The 17,191-nt window shown below is 44.8% G+C and overlaps 1 protein-coding gene across 1 annotated transcript in view; it reads left to right on the top strand.

Annotated features, from left to right (window-relative positions):
• The first annotated feature begins 144 nt into the window (after positions 1-144).
• IntS10 (integrator complex subunit 10) overlaps positions 145-17,191 on the top strand; it is a 63,559-nt gene continuing 46,512 nt past the window's right edge. The window contains exons 1-4 of the mRNA XM_084606900.1: positions 145-303; positions 833-900; positions 1,306-1,409; positions 6,898-6,954. Coding sequence (XP_084463026.1) covers positions 154-303; positions 833-900; positions 1,306-1,409; positions 6,898-6,954 — 379 coding nt within the window. The 5' untranslated portion in view covers positions 145-153. The remainder of the gene's footprint in view (positions 304-832; positions 901-1,305; positions 1,410-6,897; positions 6,955-17,191) is intronic.

The following is a 17,191-nucleotide window of genomic DNA, read 5'->3' on the forward strand; positions in this document are numbered from 1 at the left end:
TACGACATACTTGTCAATTAACTTATCAACTTCAACTTAATATTAAACTAAAACATTTTATATGCCACAAAAGTAACCTTTTTGTTGAAAGCTCTGACCCACTGCACATCCACCAACCAGTTTTGTCAGTAGTTTCGTACTTCTTCCCTTGTTATGGCACCCGGCAATGCCATGAAGGAAAGCGAAACAGACGAAGAATATCTTATTTCTATGGCACGGGGATACCAGAAAACTGATCCCTACTTTACCAAGTCTTGGATGCTTACGGCGAAAACACTTTTTCCAGAAAATTTTGGCATACAGGCGAGCAAAACTATCTTTTGCAGTTGAAATTGGTGTTCTTGATGTCCAGCTGAAACAGCGCGGATTATGTCAAAACTAAGTTTCTCAAGTGCATACGAGCTTAATGAAGCAAGTGTCACTGGTTTTATGTTCGTGACGAAGCGTCAGTTCATTTGTGGTATTGTGCAGGTGTTCACCAAACTAACGGAAAGTAACGCTAAAATGTTTGCGCAAGCAAAAGTGATGCCCTCTGTGCGTCTCAGAATCGCCAAGTAGTCGGCCGTCTTAGTTGTCAAGGGCTAATACCTTGACGACTGCTTCCTTTCGTCAGTTTATTCATGTTTCTAAATATTGTGATAATGATTTTTCTGCGGTGCTTTAGTTTACCGAGCCTGATGCGTTGAATCTTGAATATGCTATGCGTGAAATGCATGTAGCATCATCAAAAAAATTATTTCAGAAGCTCGAGAATGCATAAAATATTTTGCATAAAGTGTCAGTAGCGACACATGATGATTATTTATTATTGTCTCCGGTTCCATTTTTTCAGTATGAGGCTTACTGCCTGGCTGCAGACAGCGGAAACATCAAAGAAGCATCAAGTTACTTGGAGGAAATGTGCGTTTTACTTCTAGCATATAATTTCGGAACAGTTTGCAACACTGCAAAGGCAAAACATTTATATAATAAGTACACTGAGATGTATGTTTGCTTGATATCTGGTCATAAGTGTTTAGAATTCAGTTCAAAATAAGAAGCCTCGCTGCCCATTTTGTTACAAAGAAACCTGTCGCAATTATAAAAGTGCTGCTGAAATTTTAACAGGCAGCATTGTAGGCCTATTTACAAAATATGAGCTTTCTGTCGCACTTCAACAGTGAGTACACTTGTGCATCAATTGCCGATTCTTCTACCGAACATCACGGATGTAGCAACTTAACCAAAATACTTTAAAGGACTCTTTGCGCTATGGCAGGCACTTCTGCTATTAATTGATGTCACATTTCGTTTTTCCTTTTTTAGGTTCCGAAAGTTCCCGTCGGAACACCGCCTTTGGGACGAAGTGTACAAAATCGCCAATGCTCTTCGAGCTGATACACTTGATGCGGAAGCCACATTCCTAAGAGGTATCCCTGTTCGAATCCGGGTGTGCACAGTTCTAAGCATTGTTCTTGGAATAATTTTTAAAATTGACCGCTGATTACGATACTCGGTAAAACCAAAATTTGAGCGCAGTTTTTTAAGTACATTAGTTTCCAATATGCTGAGGTATATGTGCAGTTGGAGCCTGCTCTACATTGCCCCCATGACCGCCCTTCAGTTAGCACTCAATCCTTTCCCAGTTCTTGATTGTCATAAAGGACCTCACCTCGAGCGCATGTGGACGACATGGGCGAGTTTTTCTTATGGGCAAACATATTTCACTGCAGATAATATATGCTCAGATATGCTCAGATATATGCAGATATGCTCAACCTTTAAATACATGATGAGGCCGTGTTGATAGCTCCTGTCTGCGGTTCCCCTTTCCAGTTTACGTTCCCGTTCATGCACTTTGCTACTCGCTAAATCACTGCTATCTTAATTTTTGACCCTGTTACAAATTGAAACATGCATAACATACAGTTGTAAGCTGCCACCTTATGAAAAGACTACCTGACATAGGTTAAAAGCCCTATTTTAACCAAGCTGTCCCAACGTCTCTGCTTGGCCTAGACGTTGCATATCTGACTTCGGATTCAACGGTGCCAGGTTCAGTTCTCATGTCATCTATCCCATGACAGCTGCCACATTGATAGCTAGACACTTAAGTAATAGTCTATACTACGTTCATGCTTGCAATCCACGTGACCTGCCAACTTCCACTTGCCGGAGGGGAGGCATGCTTGTGATTTTTTGCTCACAGTGACCACTGCGTACCCTTGTTCTCCGCTTTTCTATACTACGTTCATGCTTGCAATCCAAGTGACCTGCCAACTCCCACTTGCCGGAGGGGAGGCATGCTTGTGATTTTTTGCTCACAGTGACCACTGCGTACCCTTGTTCTCCGCTTTTCACTTTCCTCGCTTCCGCTACTGCCCACCTCATTCTTCAGGTGCCATGGTGGTTCCAATCACAGTGCTTGCAATAGTTTGCAGTGCTTTCAATATGGTGGCCACCAGGGCTTAGTCAAGGGGGTCTCGGGAGGTCTGAGACCTCCCGCGCTCAGATATATGCATAAATACGAAACAGGCTGTCATCTTTTAATCCTGTCAGTGGTTGTTAGCAGCATTTCTCTGCTGTTTCGGCAATTTGGCAGTGAGGTTTATTAAGAACAATTAACGTATCTTCTATAACTCGCGACGGAGAAAAATAAGTTCTCCCATATGTATAAAACGATGTGGGAAACAGGTCACCAGTCGCTCTCTTTCTCTCTATCCCTCTTTATTTCCCTTTCTACCTGTGCTGGAATCAGTGACCCCCTCCGACGTTGTCAGACTTTAAGCACTGGTGGCCACCAGGTTCACCCTATTTGGTACATCTAAGTTTAGGACGCAACATCATTTAGGGTTCCTTCAGGAGCCCAGTGTTGCCATTCACCAGACAATTCTAGATGTCTGTGTTCCAAGTGACCATGGCAGGTTCAGCATAATCTTGCTCCCCAGGTTGATCAATGCCAACAGTAATTTTGTGGCACCTTGGGCGACCTGCCCACTGGCTACGGCGACATCGCTCAAACTAGGAATGGCAGCTTGCCGTAGTAAAGCAGTGATCAAAATGTGTAGTTATATTAAAAGGGTCCTGAAACAGCATTTGTAAAAAAATTTGATATCTTATAGTGTGCATCACTAGATCGATAATTAGAAAAGAAAAAACAGATTAGAGGGGTTCAATGTTGCTGAACCGAATGTGGAGTGAAAGCTTTGGCTTTTGGCAAACGAGCAGTGCATCGAACACAATCAGCGTTCTGTTGAACGCATCAGAGTGAGTTCACCAGCGCTCTATGCAGAACCCACTTTCATGCCCTGGGCATGCAATGCCGGCAGACACTTTCCTGCTCCACTCAGTAAGCTCTTCGCGGCGGAACGCGCATGTGCAATGCTGAAACTGTCGTTCTCCTCCTCTCTGCACTGCCACGCGCATCTGCTGAGGTGCCGCCACCCTCCTTCTCCTCCCTGTATGTAGCAAGCACCGCATATCTGATGAGTAACCGGGTGACCCACAAATAGTTTGCGCATGTGCAGCGAGGCTGCACAACGAAGCACATGACGTCATTAGTCGGCGCAGCAGTGAATACCGATGCGGCGCAGCGGGTGGAACACCTGTGGAATGCTGCAGCTGGTTGCCATGGTTACGGTGCATGCACAGTTGTTGCCTTGGACAGACGCGGTGAAACTCGCTTCTACTTCGCTTCTACTAGCCTGGTGTAGCTTTTGCTACAAAAAGCCTCTACGTGTCCTGGTGCAGCCTCTGGCAGGTAGTAGTTGGGAGGTGACTTGGTTAGGCTCTGATTGCTTGGCATATTGTGCAATGTCTCAAGAACATGTGACATGGCCGAGTTGGCAGGAACTGCCAATCTGGGCAGCTTCTTTGAAATGTGAAGGTGAGATAGGAATCGAATATGGGACCCTTCGGACCTGGGTTAGATATGCTACCCTTATGCCTTGCAGGTGCGTTGACTTGGCAAACCAGGGCTTCATATCAATGTTGGGTGGTTTTTTACGCAGTGTGACTTGTGACATGCTAATGAGTATGTATGGGACAATAGAGGCACAAATTAAAGGATTAAGTGAGTAGCAAAGGGGGGAAAGCAGCTGGAGAGGATCAGATAACTATAAATTTGTTGAAGGATTGGGGTGATATTGCGCTAGAAAAACTGGCCACCCTGTATACGCAGTGCCTGGTGTCATCGACAGTACCGGAACAATGGAAGAATGCAAACATTATGCTCATTCATAAGGGAGGGGACGCTGAGGACCTTAAAACTTACAGACCAATCAGCTTGCTATCTGTTACGTATAAGGTATTTACTAAGGTAATCGCTAATAGAATCAGAATCAGGACAACCTTAGACTGCAATCAAGCAAAGGATCAAGCATGTTTTCGGAAATGGTACTCTACTATCGATCATATTCATACCGTCAACCAGGTAATAGAAAAATGCTCGGAATATAACCAGCCCTTATACATAGCGTTCATTGATTATGAAAAAGCATTTGACTCAGTAAAAACCTCGGCGGTGATGCAGGCATTGCGAAATCAGGGGGTAGACGAGCCGTACGAGAAAGTCCTGGAAGATATATATACTGGCTGCACAGCAACCATAGTTCTGCATAAAGAAAGTAACAAAGTTCTCGTAAAGAAAGGTGTTAGGCAAGGAGACAAGATCTCCCCAGTGCTATTCACAGCTTGCTTAGAGGAAGTATTCAGAGACTTGGAATGGGAGGAGTTAGGGATAAGGGTAGATTGAGAATACCTCAGTAATCTGCGATTTGCTGATGACATTGCCTTGCTAAGTAACTCAGGAGATGAACTGCAAAAGATGATTGGTGACCTAGACAGGAAAAGTAGAAAGGCAGGCTTGAAAATAAATATGCAGAAGACTAAGGTAATGAAACAGTTTACGTTAGGTAACGAGGCACTGGAAGTAGCAGGCGAATATGTCTACTTAAGACAAGTAGTAACCGCAGATCTGGACCATGAAAAAAAAGAGAATAAGATTGGGATGGAGCGCATTTGGCAAGTACTCGCTGATTATGACTAGCAACTTACCGGTATCGCTCAAGAGGAAAGTATACGACAGTTGCATCTTATCTGTACTCACCTATGGGGCTGAAATGTGGAGGCTAATCAAGAGGGTTTTACTTAAGTTGAGGACAACACAGAGGGCTATGGAACGAAAAATGGTAGGCGTAACATTAAGAGATGGGAAGCGTGCAGAGTGGTTTAGAGAAATAACTCAAGTTACTAACATTCTAGTGGAAATCAAGAAGAAGAAATGGGCATGGGCAGGACATGTAGTGCGAAGAGAGGATAACCGATGGTCGCATAGGGTAACAAACTGGATTCCAAGGGAAGGAAAGCGTAGCAGGGGGTGGCAGAAAATTACATGGGCGGATAAGGTTAAGAAGTTCGCAGGGGTCAAGTGGATGCAGCTAGCACAGAACCGGGTTAATTGGAGAAATATGGGAGAGGCCTTCGTCCTGCAGTGGGTATAGTGAGGCTGATGATGATGATGAGTAGCAAAGTGTATGTATGCGACTGAGGATCTGCAAAGCAAGCTGCAGTTGCATAGGAACAAAGATAAATAGGGAAATACGGGCTAGTGCACAAAAATTTTAATTTTCCTTGCATTGTAAATTGGGAGCCATATTTAATGCAACAACATTAAAGGCCTTGTTCTGTAAAAAATTCGGCCCCGCCGACGTTGTGAGCGAAAATTATAGGTATGGCATGGCAGGTGATAGTTACATGTGACATGGCCGCATACTGATAGAACGGCGGGTTGTGCGATGTCACAAGACCATATGACATGGAAGGAGCTGGAAGCTTCCAGGACCCTTGGACGATGCATAATGCAAGTTTCTCTTTTAGAATGATGTGCAGGGCATTACAGCGTATAAACATTCACATGGATTGTGCAAAAAAGCAATAGATAATTTATGACTGATTTTTTTCACTCGTGCAGTTTCAGTTTTAATGCCCATCAGTGGCTGTGATGTCACGGACCCATTGAGGTTATGCGAGGTTTACAAAAACTACAGTATGGTTGTTGCTTTGTGTATTTTAATTTGCAACAGCCATTATGCAAGCTTGGCCAAGAGCTAGAATCACAAAAGAAAGTATGGCAGCTTTATTAGTACTCACAGCAATTAATCTTGTCTATGTCGCAGCCATCGTTCTGCAGCTGAAACTTACACCAAATCTACATGAGAAAAAAAAATTCATTTATAAATTATTTAGTTGGCATAGATGAATTCCACATCTTGGCTCATGTACACCATTTTCTTGTGCACTACTATTCTAAAAAAAAAATCCAAAATTTTAGTGTGTCTACTCTTCTAAAACCTTTGCACGTCATAGGCTGCTGCATGCACTTTTTTTAAATACATTCATGCTCTTTATTGTAATTTTTTTCTTGGAGGGATATAACCTAAAAGAAACCCGAATTCCATAATAAATTCTGAAAATGCCGGATTTCTGCCTGAATATACCACGTTGAAAATAAAACCCAGTTTTTACCCCTCCCCCAACCCGAATTTTGATCAAAAAAAAAAAAGAGCGTGAAGGGTTTGCATACATGCTGTGCTCTCTCTCAGTGTTTAGTTGATCATGGATCATCCTGCTACAGCTTTTTTAACCAGAAATTAATGGTGTTTGATAATGGATAATGCAACATAGACTATACTGATTTAGCGTAGGCAGTGAAGGACTGCAATATCTCGAACGAAACATAGCATAGTGACAGCAGTAATGTTTCAAGCCCCCAGGCTACACCGATTTAACGTAGGCAGTGAAGGGTAGCAATGCCTTGAACAAAACATAGCATGATGAGTGTAATAATGTTCCAAACCCCCTTATGAAACGCATTGTTTGTTGGATGAGACCAAAGGCTTGTTTTCATCTTCCTTGCAGACATGTTTAATCACCTTCCAACAGCCTCACAGCATGACATCTTACTTTCTATTGCGGGTAAGTACTCTTAAGCTCGCTTCACAATCCCTGCTTCTGTGTGCATACCACAGTTTTGATCAAGGACATTGTAGCAGTCTTACACTCCTAATACTATGCTCAGTGCTAGACTGAATGTATTGTTGCTTTTTCTTACTGTCAAAAAGTGAGAAGGTCATCATACAATGTTCCTCATGGAAAGTCATGCAAAGCTACAGGTCATGCAAAATTCAAGTTCTTATGTTGGTTTTGGCTTGCCCTTTTGTATACTAGAAAAATTGAGGGAAGTGATTGGTCATATGTGTGGTCATATGTGCTTTCTAATTGTGAGAATATATCATGCTATTGGAGAAGAAAAAATTGCTGAGTATTGTGAAGTCCTAGACTGCCTTCAAAGGGACCACCTGTCTAGGAGGGAGGGGAAATTTCAGCAGACCGCCTCTTAACAAACCTCACTTGTGATGTAATTTCAAATAAATTGACTGGTAGCTTTGCATAGCTAAGCATGGAATATTGCACTGTTTTAGCCCTGCTCTGCTCTGCTCTGCTGAGCCACAACCTTGCGATTCGTTGGCTCCTGCTATTGCCTTTGTCTTGCCCGCTGCTTTTCTTTTCGTCGAGCACAACGATAGTCTGCGCCTGGAAATCTGAACGCTCCCGGGTTAGCCTGTAACATGTCAAATTGACAAATCAGGTGCAACCTGTTCAGACACATGTAAGCTCTTTTGTGACGGGGGTTTGTCCAAGACAGCTATCAATATGGCAGGAAGACTGAGGGCTCAGAGAGAAAACTTGCGCATGAGACACCATGTGCCACCTTGAAGCCAGGGGTTAAAATGCCGCCATAGATTTGAAATGAATACAGCCCCTTCAGGGCTTTAGTGCAACTTTGGCAGGGTAGGTCAACACGATGACGTTCAAAGTACAGCATGTAAGATCAGAAGTTTTAGCATGCAAGTTGACCAGCTGTCGAGATTGCACAGTTGTCTAGCGCAGTGGCTAGCGAAGTTGATCTGTTTACCTCGGTTTGGGTTTGAAACCTACTGCTAAAAAAGTTTATTTGTTTATTTGTGTGTCCATGTGAAATCAGCTTCAAGCAAACATTGGGTTTTGCTCAAAATGCAGGTATGGTGCTACTGTACTAAAGGGGCACTCACCACGGTGACTTTATGGCTAGGGTGTCTGATTTGTTGAGCAGGGAGACCAGGGCTCAGTTCCAGTTGCGGCATCCGCATTTCATTGAAAGTGAGGTGCATGGCGTCTGAGGACTTTGTGATGTCGGTTCATGTTGAAGAACCCCGAGGGGTCAAAATTACCTTGAGACCTCCACTAGGGTATCTCTGACTATGTGAGTTGACATGTTTCACCCCATAAAACCAAAACCAAAAAAGAGCTGTTACCTGTGCTTCAAAATGCTGCATTTTGGCGATAGGCAGCGATTGCAACACCATTCGAGGAACTTATGTGTGGAAATTTTAAACTAGTCACATGAGCAAGGGTCTTAAGGTGGCGGTCCCACTCCAGCGGTGAAGAGACATTTTTGGTGATATTCATACGCCTACTGCGCCTCACTTGTTTAGTTTATAAATGTTACTTTAATATATTTGTAAAGTTTATTTCCTCTCTTTTCTAATGGTGCATTTGGTTTATAAATAGCTGCAACGATGTTTAAGCTGTAAAGGAAAACACAAAGGTAAAAAACGGCTTTTCAGCTCTACTTGTCTCAGGAAAAGCAAAATTGTGCAAAATATTTTGCACCTAGAAAAAAGCCGTTCCAGAATTTTTTAGATTAGATATTAATGAACAAAGTTAAGCATTTTTATTACTGTGTATCGCATAGTTTATTAGCCACGTGCCTGTGAAAAGTGTATAAAACAGGTAATTATACATACAATAACTTTCAAGATATGCATTCTGCTGCGGGGATTTTTTGCGCAGTTGGAGGTCGTACATAGTTCGCTTTTTTCTGAAAATATCATCTGTCTGCTTCATTTAGTGTAAAAGTTATTTGTGATCAAACTTAGCGTTTTTTGTAAAATGGCTAAAAGTAAATGCTAAACTGTTCAAGTAATAAGCTTTTATCTGTGCTGACATTTTGCGTGGAAAAACTTTACACCTCGCTGTTAGAGGATAAGCATTGGTTTTGTTCCACGACTCTCGAGGAATGTGCACGGTCAGGGTGATTTCAGCTAATTTTTTCGTGGTTCACTTGAAGTGCGTGAGCTCTTCTTGAAATATGTTAAGCATGATTGAAATGCTCCACGGTTTGTATTTTTTTGCAAATATAATTTAAAGGTTCGGGCTTTCGTTCCTTTAATCAACCAGTAACGATTATAAACTACAAAGTGTACAAAAAGCAAATAATAGTGGAATAACAGAGCCACGTATGATTGTAGTAGGTAGCGCCATCTATGAAATTTCATGTGCACTAAAATGTCGCAGTTCAGAAAAATTACGAGGATGGCGCCACAAACACCCTAAATCGAGGGGTATTTACGAGAGGGTATTGTGCTTCTACAACGTTTTTCCTCTGCCCTTCCCTTTCCATCGGGCGAGAGAGGTAAACACTGGCGAGTCGGGTTGAGTGGTCGGGTCGAACTGAGGTGCAGGTGCTTCGCGCATGCGCAGTAGCGCTACTTGAAAATGGTCCCTTGACAAATGTACACTTGCTTGCTTTGAGATTTATTTATTGCCTCGAATTATAAGTGTGTCATACTGTTTGTGTGCCGAAACGTTGCCAGCTAAGGCTCTCGCGCTACTTACTTACTCTACTTACTCAGCAAGATATAATCGTGCCGGAGACATTGAAATTTTTTTTCTGGTTTTGTTTTGTAGTCTTGTAGCGCCCCTCGCGTCGCGCTTTTATCACAAACAACGGCACGGCGCTGGACAAAGAAGAATTTGGCACTAAGCGTCTCAGTGCAAGCAGGGGAAAAAAAAAAAATAGTTCGAATCCGAACGCTGTCGGAGCTGGTTATTCCTCGTCTTAGCTCCGCCACTAAGCTATCTTCAGATGTTCGCGGTGTTAGCATATATTGTGAGGGTGTGGAATTTAGACTTTTTTGTTCAGTGGCAAGAAGAAAAAATATCTTCCTCTTTCTGCGATAAAATGAATAGTAGGGCACGGAACTATAACACTGCATAAATTAATATAATATAATTTCAAAGAGCGTCTCCCTAGGAGAAATTGAACAAATAGCTGTACCCTCTGCCACTTTACTGGTACAGATAAAATGTTTCGACAGTCTACCAGGTACAACTTGAAAACCTGAACATGCACAAGCATGCCTCTTCAACCTTCCTACTGAAGTTCCTATATAGCGCAAGCAGTGCAGGCTCCAAAGAAAAGGAGAAAAAATGATATAGTGGGCAGCCGAAGATAATCACCAGCGTTTCAGTCATGTTTATTTTTTTTTTTCCGAATGTTGTGTTGTGTTGTGATGATAGTAAAGGTAACGTGCCGCAGTAGCTGCCGGGGATGTTTTCGGTGAATGGGCAAGTAGGAAACAGCTATGTGAAGCTTCTCCAATACAAAAATGTGATGTTGAATCGGGTTTTGCCACTGCATTTCCGTCATTCCCCTCACTAAAAATAATAAAAAAAAATAATGAGGCTCAATGCTGCTGAATCGAATGTCGAGCTTTAGCTCAAATGAGAGAAACCACTGTAATCAAGAGTTTGACGAAATGCAGTCTGATCAGGTGGTGGCATAAAAAAATATACAGGGTCACTGACCAAGTCAAAGTTTCATGAAAACGTACTATCATTTCGAAAGCCCTACAGCTTCGTTGTTCACAATGGAGAAACCAGAGAAAAAGCATTCGTTTATATCTTCTTCAAATACTTTGACTTGATCAGTGGCTCTATATATATAATTTTTTATGAGAGAAAACACTAAATTGGTTTCCCATTTGATGCTTTTATTTGCGCTTATTTTATTTATTTTATATGTGCATGATGTCCCGGCCTTTTCCCAGCTAATTCTGCTTCGTGAAGGGAGATATACCGCGGATTGTCCGAAGCATTACGGCGTCTACGGTAAACCGTTGATGCATTTGGCAGGGAAGCTGGTTAAGCGTTCATTTTGCTATAATGCTATACATGCCTAGCATCGCCCGCTACTGCGCTTTGCCGCTGTGGCCGGGGGCGTGGAGCGTTCGGTCTAGTTTGCCCGGGCACAACGAAGACGGCGATGTTGCTATGGTGATGGCACTTTTTACGATTCTTAGAAAAACGCGCCACTCGTGCAAGTGAGCAACAGAGCTAACGCTTTAAAAGCCCGTCGGCAGGCAGAGCATTTCCATAAGAATGGGGCCTTCATCTCGAGTAAGGTAGATACCGTGTCACCCAGGCGTCCACTCACCCGCCGTCTCAACGCCCAATTTGTTGACTTTATATTTGAACCTTGTTTTGAAGCAACTCGACTTCCTGTGCTCTGAAAGGTATCCGATCATGTTACTAAAAGTGACATAGAAGCATGTGAGAATTTCGAGCCATACAAAAAATGTGCTAGTAAAGTTTTTGGTTCGGATGTTGATGGGTGACTGGATGGTGGAGCAAGCCAGTAAGTTGGTGGAGCAACTTGGTAAACAACCGGAGAACTTTATACAAAAGAATAAGAGGTACAAGAGTTATATTCACAAAGGAAAACTAGCCGTGGTCGGCCGCGCCGACCGCTAAACAGAGCGACAAGGGACTCCGCGTCCCCGCAGTCGAGCTGGCGCCTCTTGCCCCAGCTCCAAAGCAGCTACTAGCTACTCCAGGCGCTCGCCAGCGCGAGCGTCCCAACGCAAGGAGTAGTTCCAGCAAAAGACACTCGGGGCCCGTCCCGCGCTCCAGAGGTGAGCCGAGAGCGCGCCCCTTTCCACACGTAAAAACATAAAAACACAGTAACTGTAGCTCTTTCCCGCGTATGTGGGCCACTCGTCGCAGCCTGTCCGACCGTTTCACTTACTGACAGTCGTGCACTAGCAAGCTACACGTTATGCAGCGGGACGAAAACCAGACCCCTCTCGCGGGATTTATGGCCCCCGGCCGTTCTCACTCGGGCGACGGGACCGCGGGGGGCCGCGTTAATGAGGTCCGGCTCGAGGGAAGCGGAGGGTCTCTCCCGTCTCCCGTAACAAAGGGACACGTGTGGCGGGGGTCCGAACGAGGAGCCTGCGCTCTTGAACTAATGGTCTCCTTCTAGGAAGTTAGTGTTTGAAAACAGACCAGACGCGCAGTTCGCACCACGGCACCCCGCCGAGACATTCCTTCCCATTCAAGGATGCCAAAAATACAAACGGCAACGCGCCGGACCTTACAGTGCTTCCGTTTGACCACATGAAGCAAAACCACTGTACTACATTGGTATGGAAAAAATTCACAAATTATAGCACATGCCAAATCTGACAGAATGCGATCTGGTTGGTTGGTTGGTTTGTGGGGTTTAACGTCCCAAAGCAACTCAGGCTATGAGAGACGCCGTAGTGGAGGACTCCGGAAATTTCGACCACCTGGGGTTCTTTAACGTGCACTGACATCGCACAGCACACGGGCGCCTTGCTTTTCGCCTCCATCGAAAAGCTGCCGCCGAGGCCGGGATTCGATCCCGCGTCCTTGGGAACAGTAGTCGAGCGCCGTAACCACTGCGCCACCCCGGCGGGTAGAATGCGATCTGATCGATGCGTCTAATCTTTGGCATTTGCAGGAAAACATTTGGTAAGCATGGGCTCTCTTGCATGGAGTAAAAATTGGGCTCTGATTATTATGTTGCAAATGTGTGAATGTACAAGTAAGTGCCACATCACGAAATTATTTACTACCAACACATGAAGCCGAAAGGCGGGCTCAACACTAAAGTATACTTGTTGCATACGTGTGTGTGCCCTGTGAGATGAGTACAATAAAGTAGGCTTCAAGCTAATAATGAACAGTAGTCCACCCAATATATTGGTTCAGAAAGCGCATGCATCATCACAGGAAGCTGCAGCAGGACCGGTCAGCGTATTCCATGCATGCTACTTTTCACATCAGATTTCAGTGTCGAGTGAAATTCTGCAGGAGAAAAATGTTTCTAGGAGACTGATTGTTAAAATTTTATTCTCACACACACACACACACACACACACACACACACACACACACACACACACACACACACACACACACACACACACACACACACACACACACACACACGTACGCGCGAGCGAATAAATAAAATGAGGACTCTGTGGAGCATCCAATTGGGAGTGGGGAAGTGGCCGCCATAAGCGCCTACAAAACTGTCCCCGTTAGGTCCTTTCTTCTGGCAACATTCCTTTACAACCCCCTCTCCCCTTACCCCATTTCCCACATAGTTTAGTGTGAATGTGCCTCCTAAGTGCCGAAGAGAACATGAATACATGCCGGCTTCCTGCGCGATACATAGCCTCTTGGTGGATTTCACATCTATTTCGAAATATCGATTCATCTCAAAAGCAAAAAATTGGCAATCATTCACTTATTTGCACATTGTAACTTACCAGCTCTAGTTTCCAAGATTGGACAAGCACGAACAAAAAATAAACAAGGGCGACTGTTGACTGAAGTTCAGCTAATTATAGCTAATTATCATATTTGTAATCACGTTTGATGAAGCAAATTTCTGTTGACCGCAAGAGCTGGCAGCTTCCACTCCAGTCAAGGAGCGTTCTGATCCTATGGCATCAACAATAGGGAGGTCTAGAATATGGTACCCCTACCGCTTAGGGGGACAGGGTAATAGCGCGGGTGACAGTAGGAGCACAATTCTCTATTATAGTGCGCACGCTCCGCTATTACTCTATCCCACTTACGGATAGGGTCGCCATATTCTAAAGCTCGCTAATGATCACTCGATTGCACAGCCCAAAAGACGAGGATCAAAAGAACACAAGACAGGCGCCGAATTCAACTAAGGTTCATTGACAAGTCTGCAGAAATAATGCCATTCGCTTTTCCTTTTCACTCGTACTAAGATTCCACTGTGCAATCATGTTGACACCCTGTTTTGTGTTCAGTCAAGCTAGCCTACTGCAGTCCAGTCCAACCCCCTCACGCTCGGCGGGTAGGAGCAATCGGGTTCGCTCTACAGCGGAAACTACACTTCGTCTCACAAGATATCTGCAGCACTGCGAAAGGCAGAGGAGCCCTTTCAATTGTGCTCCTAAGTGCCTCTCGCCTGTGCGCACTATAATAGAGAATTGTGCTCCAATTTGGGGCGAGAGGCGCTTAGGAGCACAATTGCCTATTGTACGCGGCTGAGGTGCCTCTGCCTTTCGCTGTGCTGCAAACATCTTGTGAGTTGAAGTATAGGCAAGAGAGGGAAGGCTCTTGTCCCACTGTCGGGGCGCGTATTGTTCGAAGTTGTGGTGCGGTGGGGTGAAGAGGGGAGTTCAATGGGGCAGCCCATGCTGGGCAGGACGGGGAAAGAAGCCCTCCCCTTCTCTGCCTGGACACTGCTGTGGAGCCACAAAACCCTTTGAAAGTCCGCGCAGCAACACAAGAAAAGCGTTCAGGCAGCACAAGCAAGTCGAGAGGGCTGGGTGGCTGGGTACTCAATTCCTCAGTCATGGATTAGTGGCGTAGCCTGGTGGCAGAATCTGAACTACTTCCAAGATGGCGACCGTGGAACCGCCACCTTAAAAGTAGTGGGATATGCATTTGATATGCCCAATTTTATCTTTGGTTTAACTACAGAATTTCTAATGTCCAAAAGCTGCAACTTACATTTTAAGGCATTATGCTATGGGAGGCCTTAAAATAATTTTGTTTACCGTAGCCCTTTCAACTCGTGCAAAAGCTTTAGCATTTAAAAGGTATTTTTAATTTCGTGCCTGATAGCTGTGGGCTTTTATCATTAAGCTGAAGAAGGTGCTGTTGCATTAATAATGTGTATGCTCAACAAAGCATACCATGAACGCACATTTGTGGATGTACAATATGGCCTTTTTCAACATGTATATTTTACACTGCTAGCCATGACAGTGTAGTTTGTATCTAAATAGCTGATGGCATCAACTGCTTGTTTTTCAGCTTATTGCTCTTGTGCTGAGAAATCCATTTTTAATGCTTGTGTTTTGCTTTTGTTGGCGACTATTTCTGTATAAGTTGTCTTATCTGCCTTTTGGACACAAACGGCAGATGCAATATAGATGGTAGAACCCCTTTATAGTAAAGTCACGCCGACCGGCAGATATCTTTACTACTATGTCAGGATCTTTACTATATCAGTTGTTGGTGATGACATGGCCCTGAAGGTGCTGTCTGCTAATTAAATGGCTACTTACTAAATACGTCTTGTTGCTTTATGAAAAAAAAACACTCCAAAATACGTTCCATCCTTCTTTTATTGTTCCGTCGTGCAGTTTTCTTTTCTTTTTTTCAATTAAAAGATTTTTTTGTTTTGCTTACGCCTTGTGAGTGTACCTCTTTAGGATAAATGCAACATGGCTATGGATGCAACTGAGTTTGGTTTTGTGTGAAAATCAAAGCCTTCATTGAACACGACATCTTTTTCCTCTGTTTCTGTAATTTAGAAGCAATAGGTGAGAAAAGTGCGTGAAAATCAAGCGTGACAAAACTGCATACTCTGTGCCTCCACTTTTTGCCCCTGCTGCCTCGTACTTCGCGTTGCGCAGGGCTGTGAATGTTCTGTCATTTCTTCTTTTCCCTACTTCTCATTGCACTTTTACTCTCACTTGCTTTCTGAACTGACCAAACCACTTTCTTTCCACATTTGTAGCCAGCTGTACTTTGTTTCTTTTTTTCTATGCGTGGTATGCTTTACCTCACGGCTCTGAGGCCCACGTAAGTTGGCTTCTTGTGAGCTGGTGAGCCTAGGGGTGAAGCCGTCTGAAAGAAACAGAAAATGCATCGTTTTGTTTGTTTTTTTTTTTTTCCAAAGAAAAGTTTGTCTCGCGCGAACGTGCGGTGATGTCATTTCATGGGAAATACATCACCGCGGTCAGACTTACTTATAATGTCCTTACTTATAAAATGGGGGGAGAAATGTACAGCCTCCTATGGAAGACGAACAGGGACTTAGTTGCACTTCACGATATTGTCACCAACACACGTAGCAAGCAGCACAACAACCGGCCCTTTTTAATCAAGCGAAACTCGAGCGAGACGAGGATGACGCTCAGCCGTGCGCCAAGACATTCGGCCACTTGGTGGCACTAGAAGATGGGCAGCGGTGTGGCATTGCCCCCCTTCCAAGAGGCATCGACCCGATGCCGCAAACGTAAGGGAGCAATAGAAAAGCGGGGCAAGTTATACGGGAGTCTCCTGCTCTGGTTTGGACCCTAGAATTGTTTAACGACTGTAATAAGGCTTCATTCTGGCACGTGAACTATTTCAGACTTCGGATGCCGAGAGGAGCGGACAGTGCCTTGTGGTAACACCTCGTAGTTCACCGCGCTGAGGCGACGGAGCACCTCGTAGGGTCCAAAGTAACGGCGCAGAAGCTTTTCAGAGCGCCCTCGCAACCGTATTGGGCTCCAAACCCAGACTTGATCGCCGGGTGTGTAAGTCACCTCTCGGTGTCGCAGGTTGTAGCGCTGGGCGTCGTGTACTTGTTGGTGCCGAATTCGCTGTCGGGCAAGTTGGCGTGCGGCTTCTGACGAGGATGACGCTCAGCCGTGCGCCAAGACATTCGGCCACTTGGTGGCACTAGAAGATGGGCAGCGGTGTGGCATTGCCCCCCTTCCAAGAGGCATCGACCCGATGCCGCAAACGTAAGGGAGCAATAGAAAAGCGGGGCAAGTTATACGGGAGTCTCCTGCTCTGGTTTGGACCCTAGAATTGTTTAACGACTGTAATAAGGCTTCATTCTGGCACGTGAACTATTTCAGACTTCGGATGCCGAGAGGAGCGGACAGTGCCTTGTGGTAACACCTCGTAGTTCACCGCGCTGAGGCGACGGAGCACCTCGTAGGGTCCAAAGTAACGGCGCAGAAGCTTTTCAGAGCGCCCTCGCAACCGTATTGGGCTCCAAACCCAGACTTGATCGCCGGGTGTGTAAGTCACCTCTCGGTGTCGCAGGTTGTAGCGCTGGGCGTCGTGTACTTGTTGGTGCCGAATTCGCTGTCGGGCAAGTTGGCGTGCGGCTTCTGCGTCACGAATAAATTGGTCAGCCCCCACGACAGTGGAGGGAGCAGAATCCGGAAGAAGCATGGCATCCAGCATAGTCAAAGGTTTGCGTCCATGGACCAAATGAAATGGAGTGAAGCGTGTGGTTTGGCAACGGGGC

The sequence above is a fragment of the Amblyomma maculatum genome, chromosome 6, assembly GCF_055883805.1.
Source record: "Amblyomma maculatum isolate TAMU_Amacu chromosome 6, ASM5588380v1, whole genome shotgun sequence".
Classification (NCBI taxonomy): Eukaryota; Metazoa; Arthropoda; class Arachnida; order Ixodida; family Ixodidae; genus Amblyomma; species Amblyomma maculatum.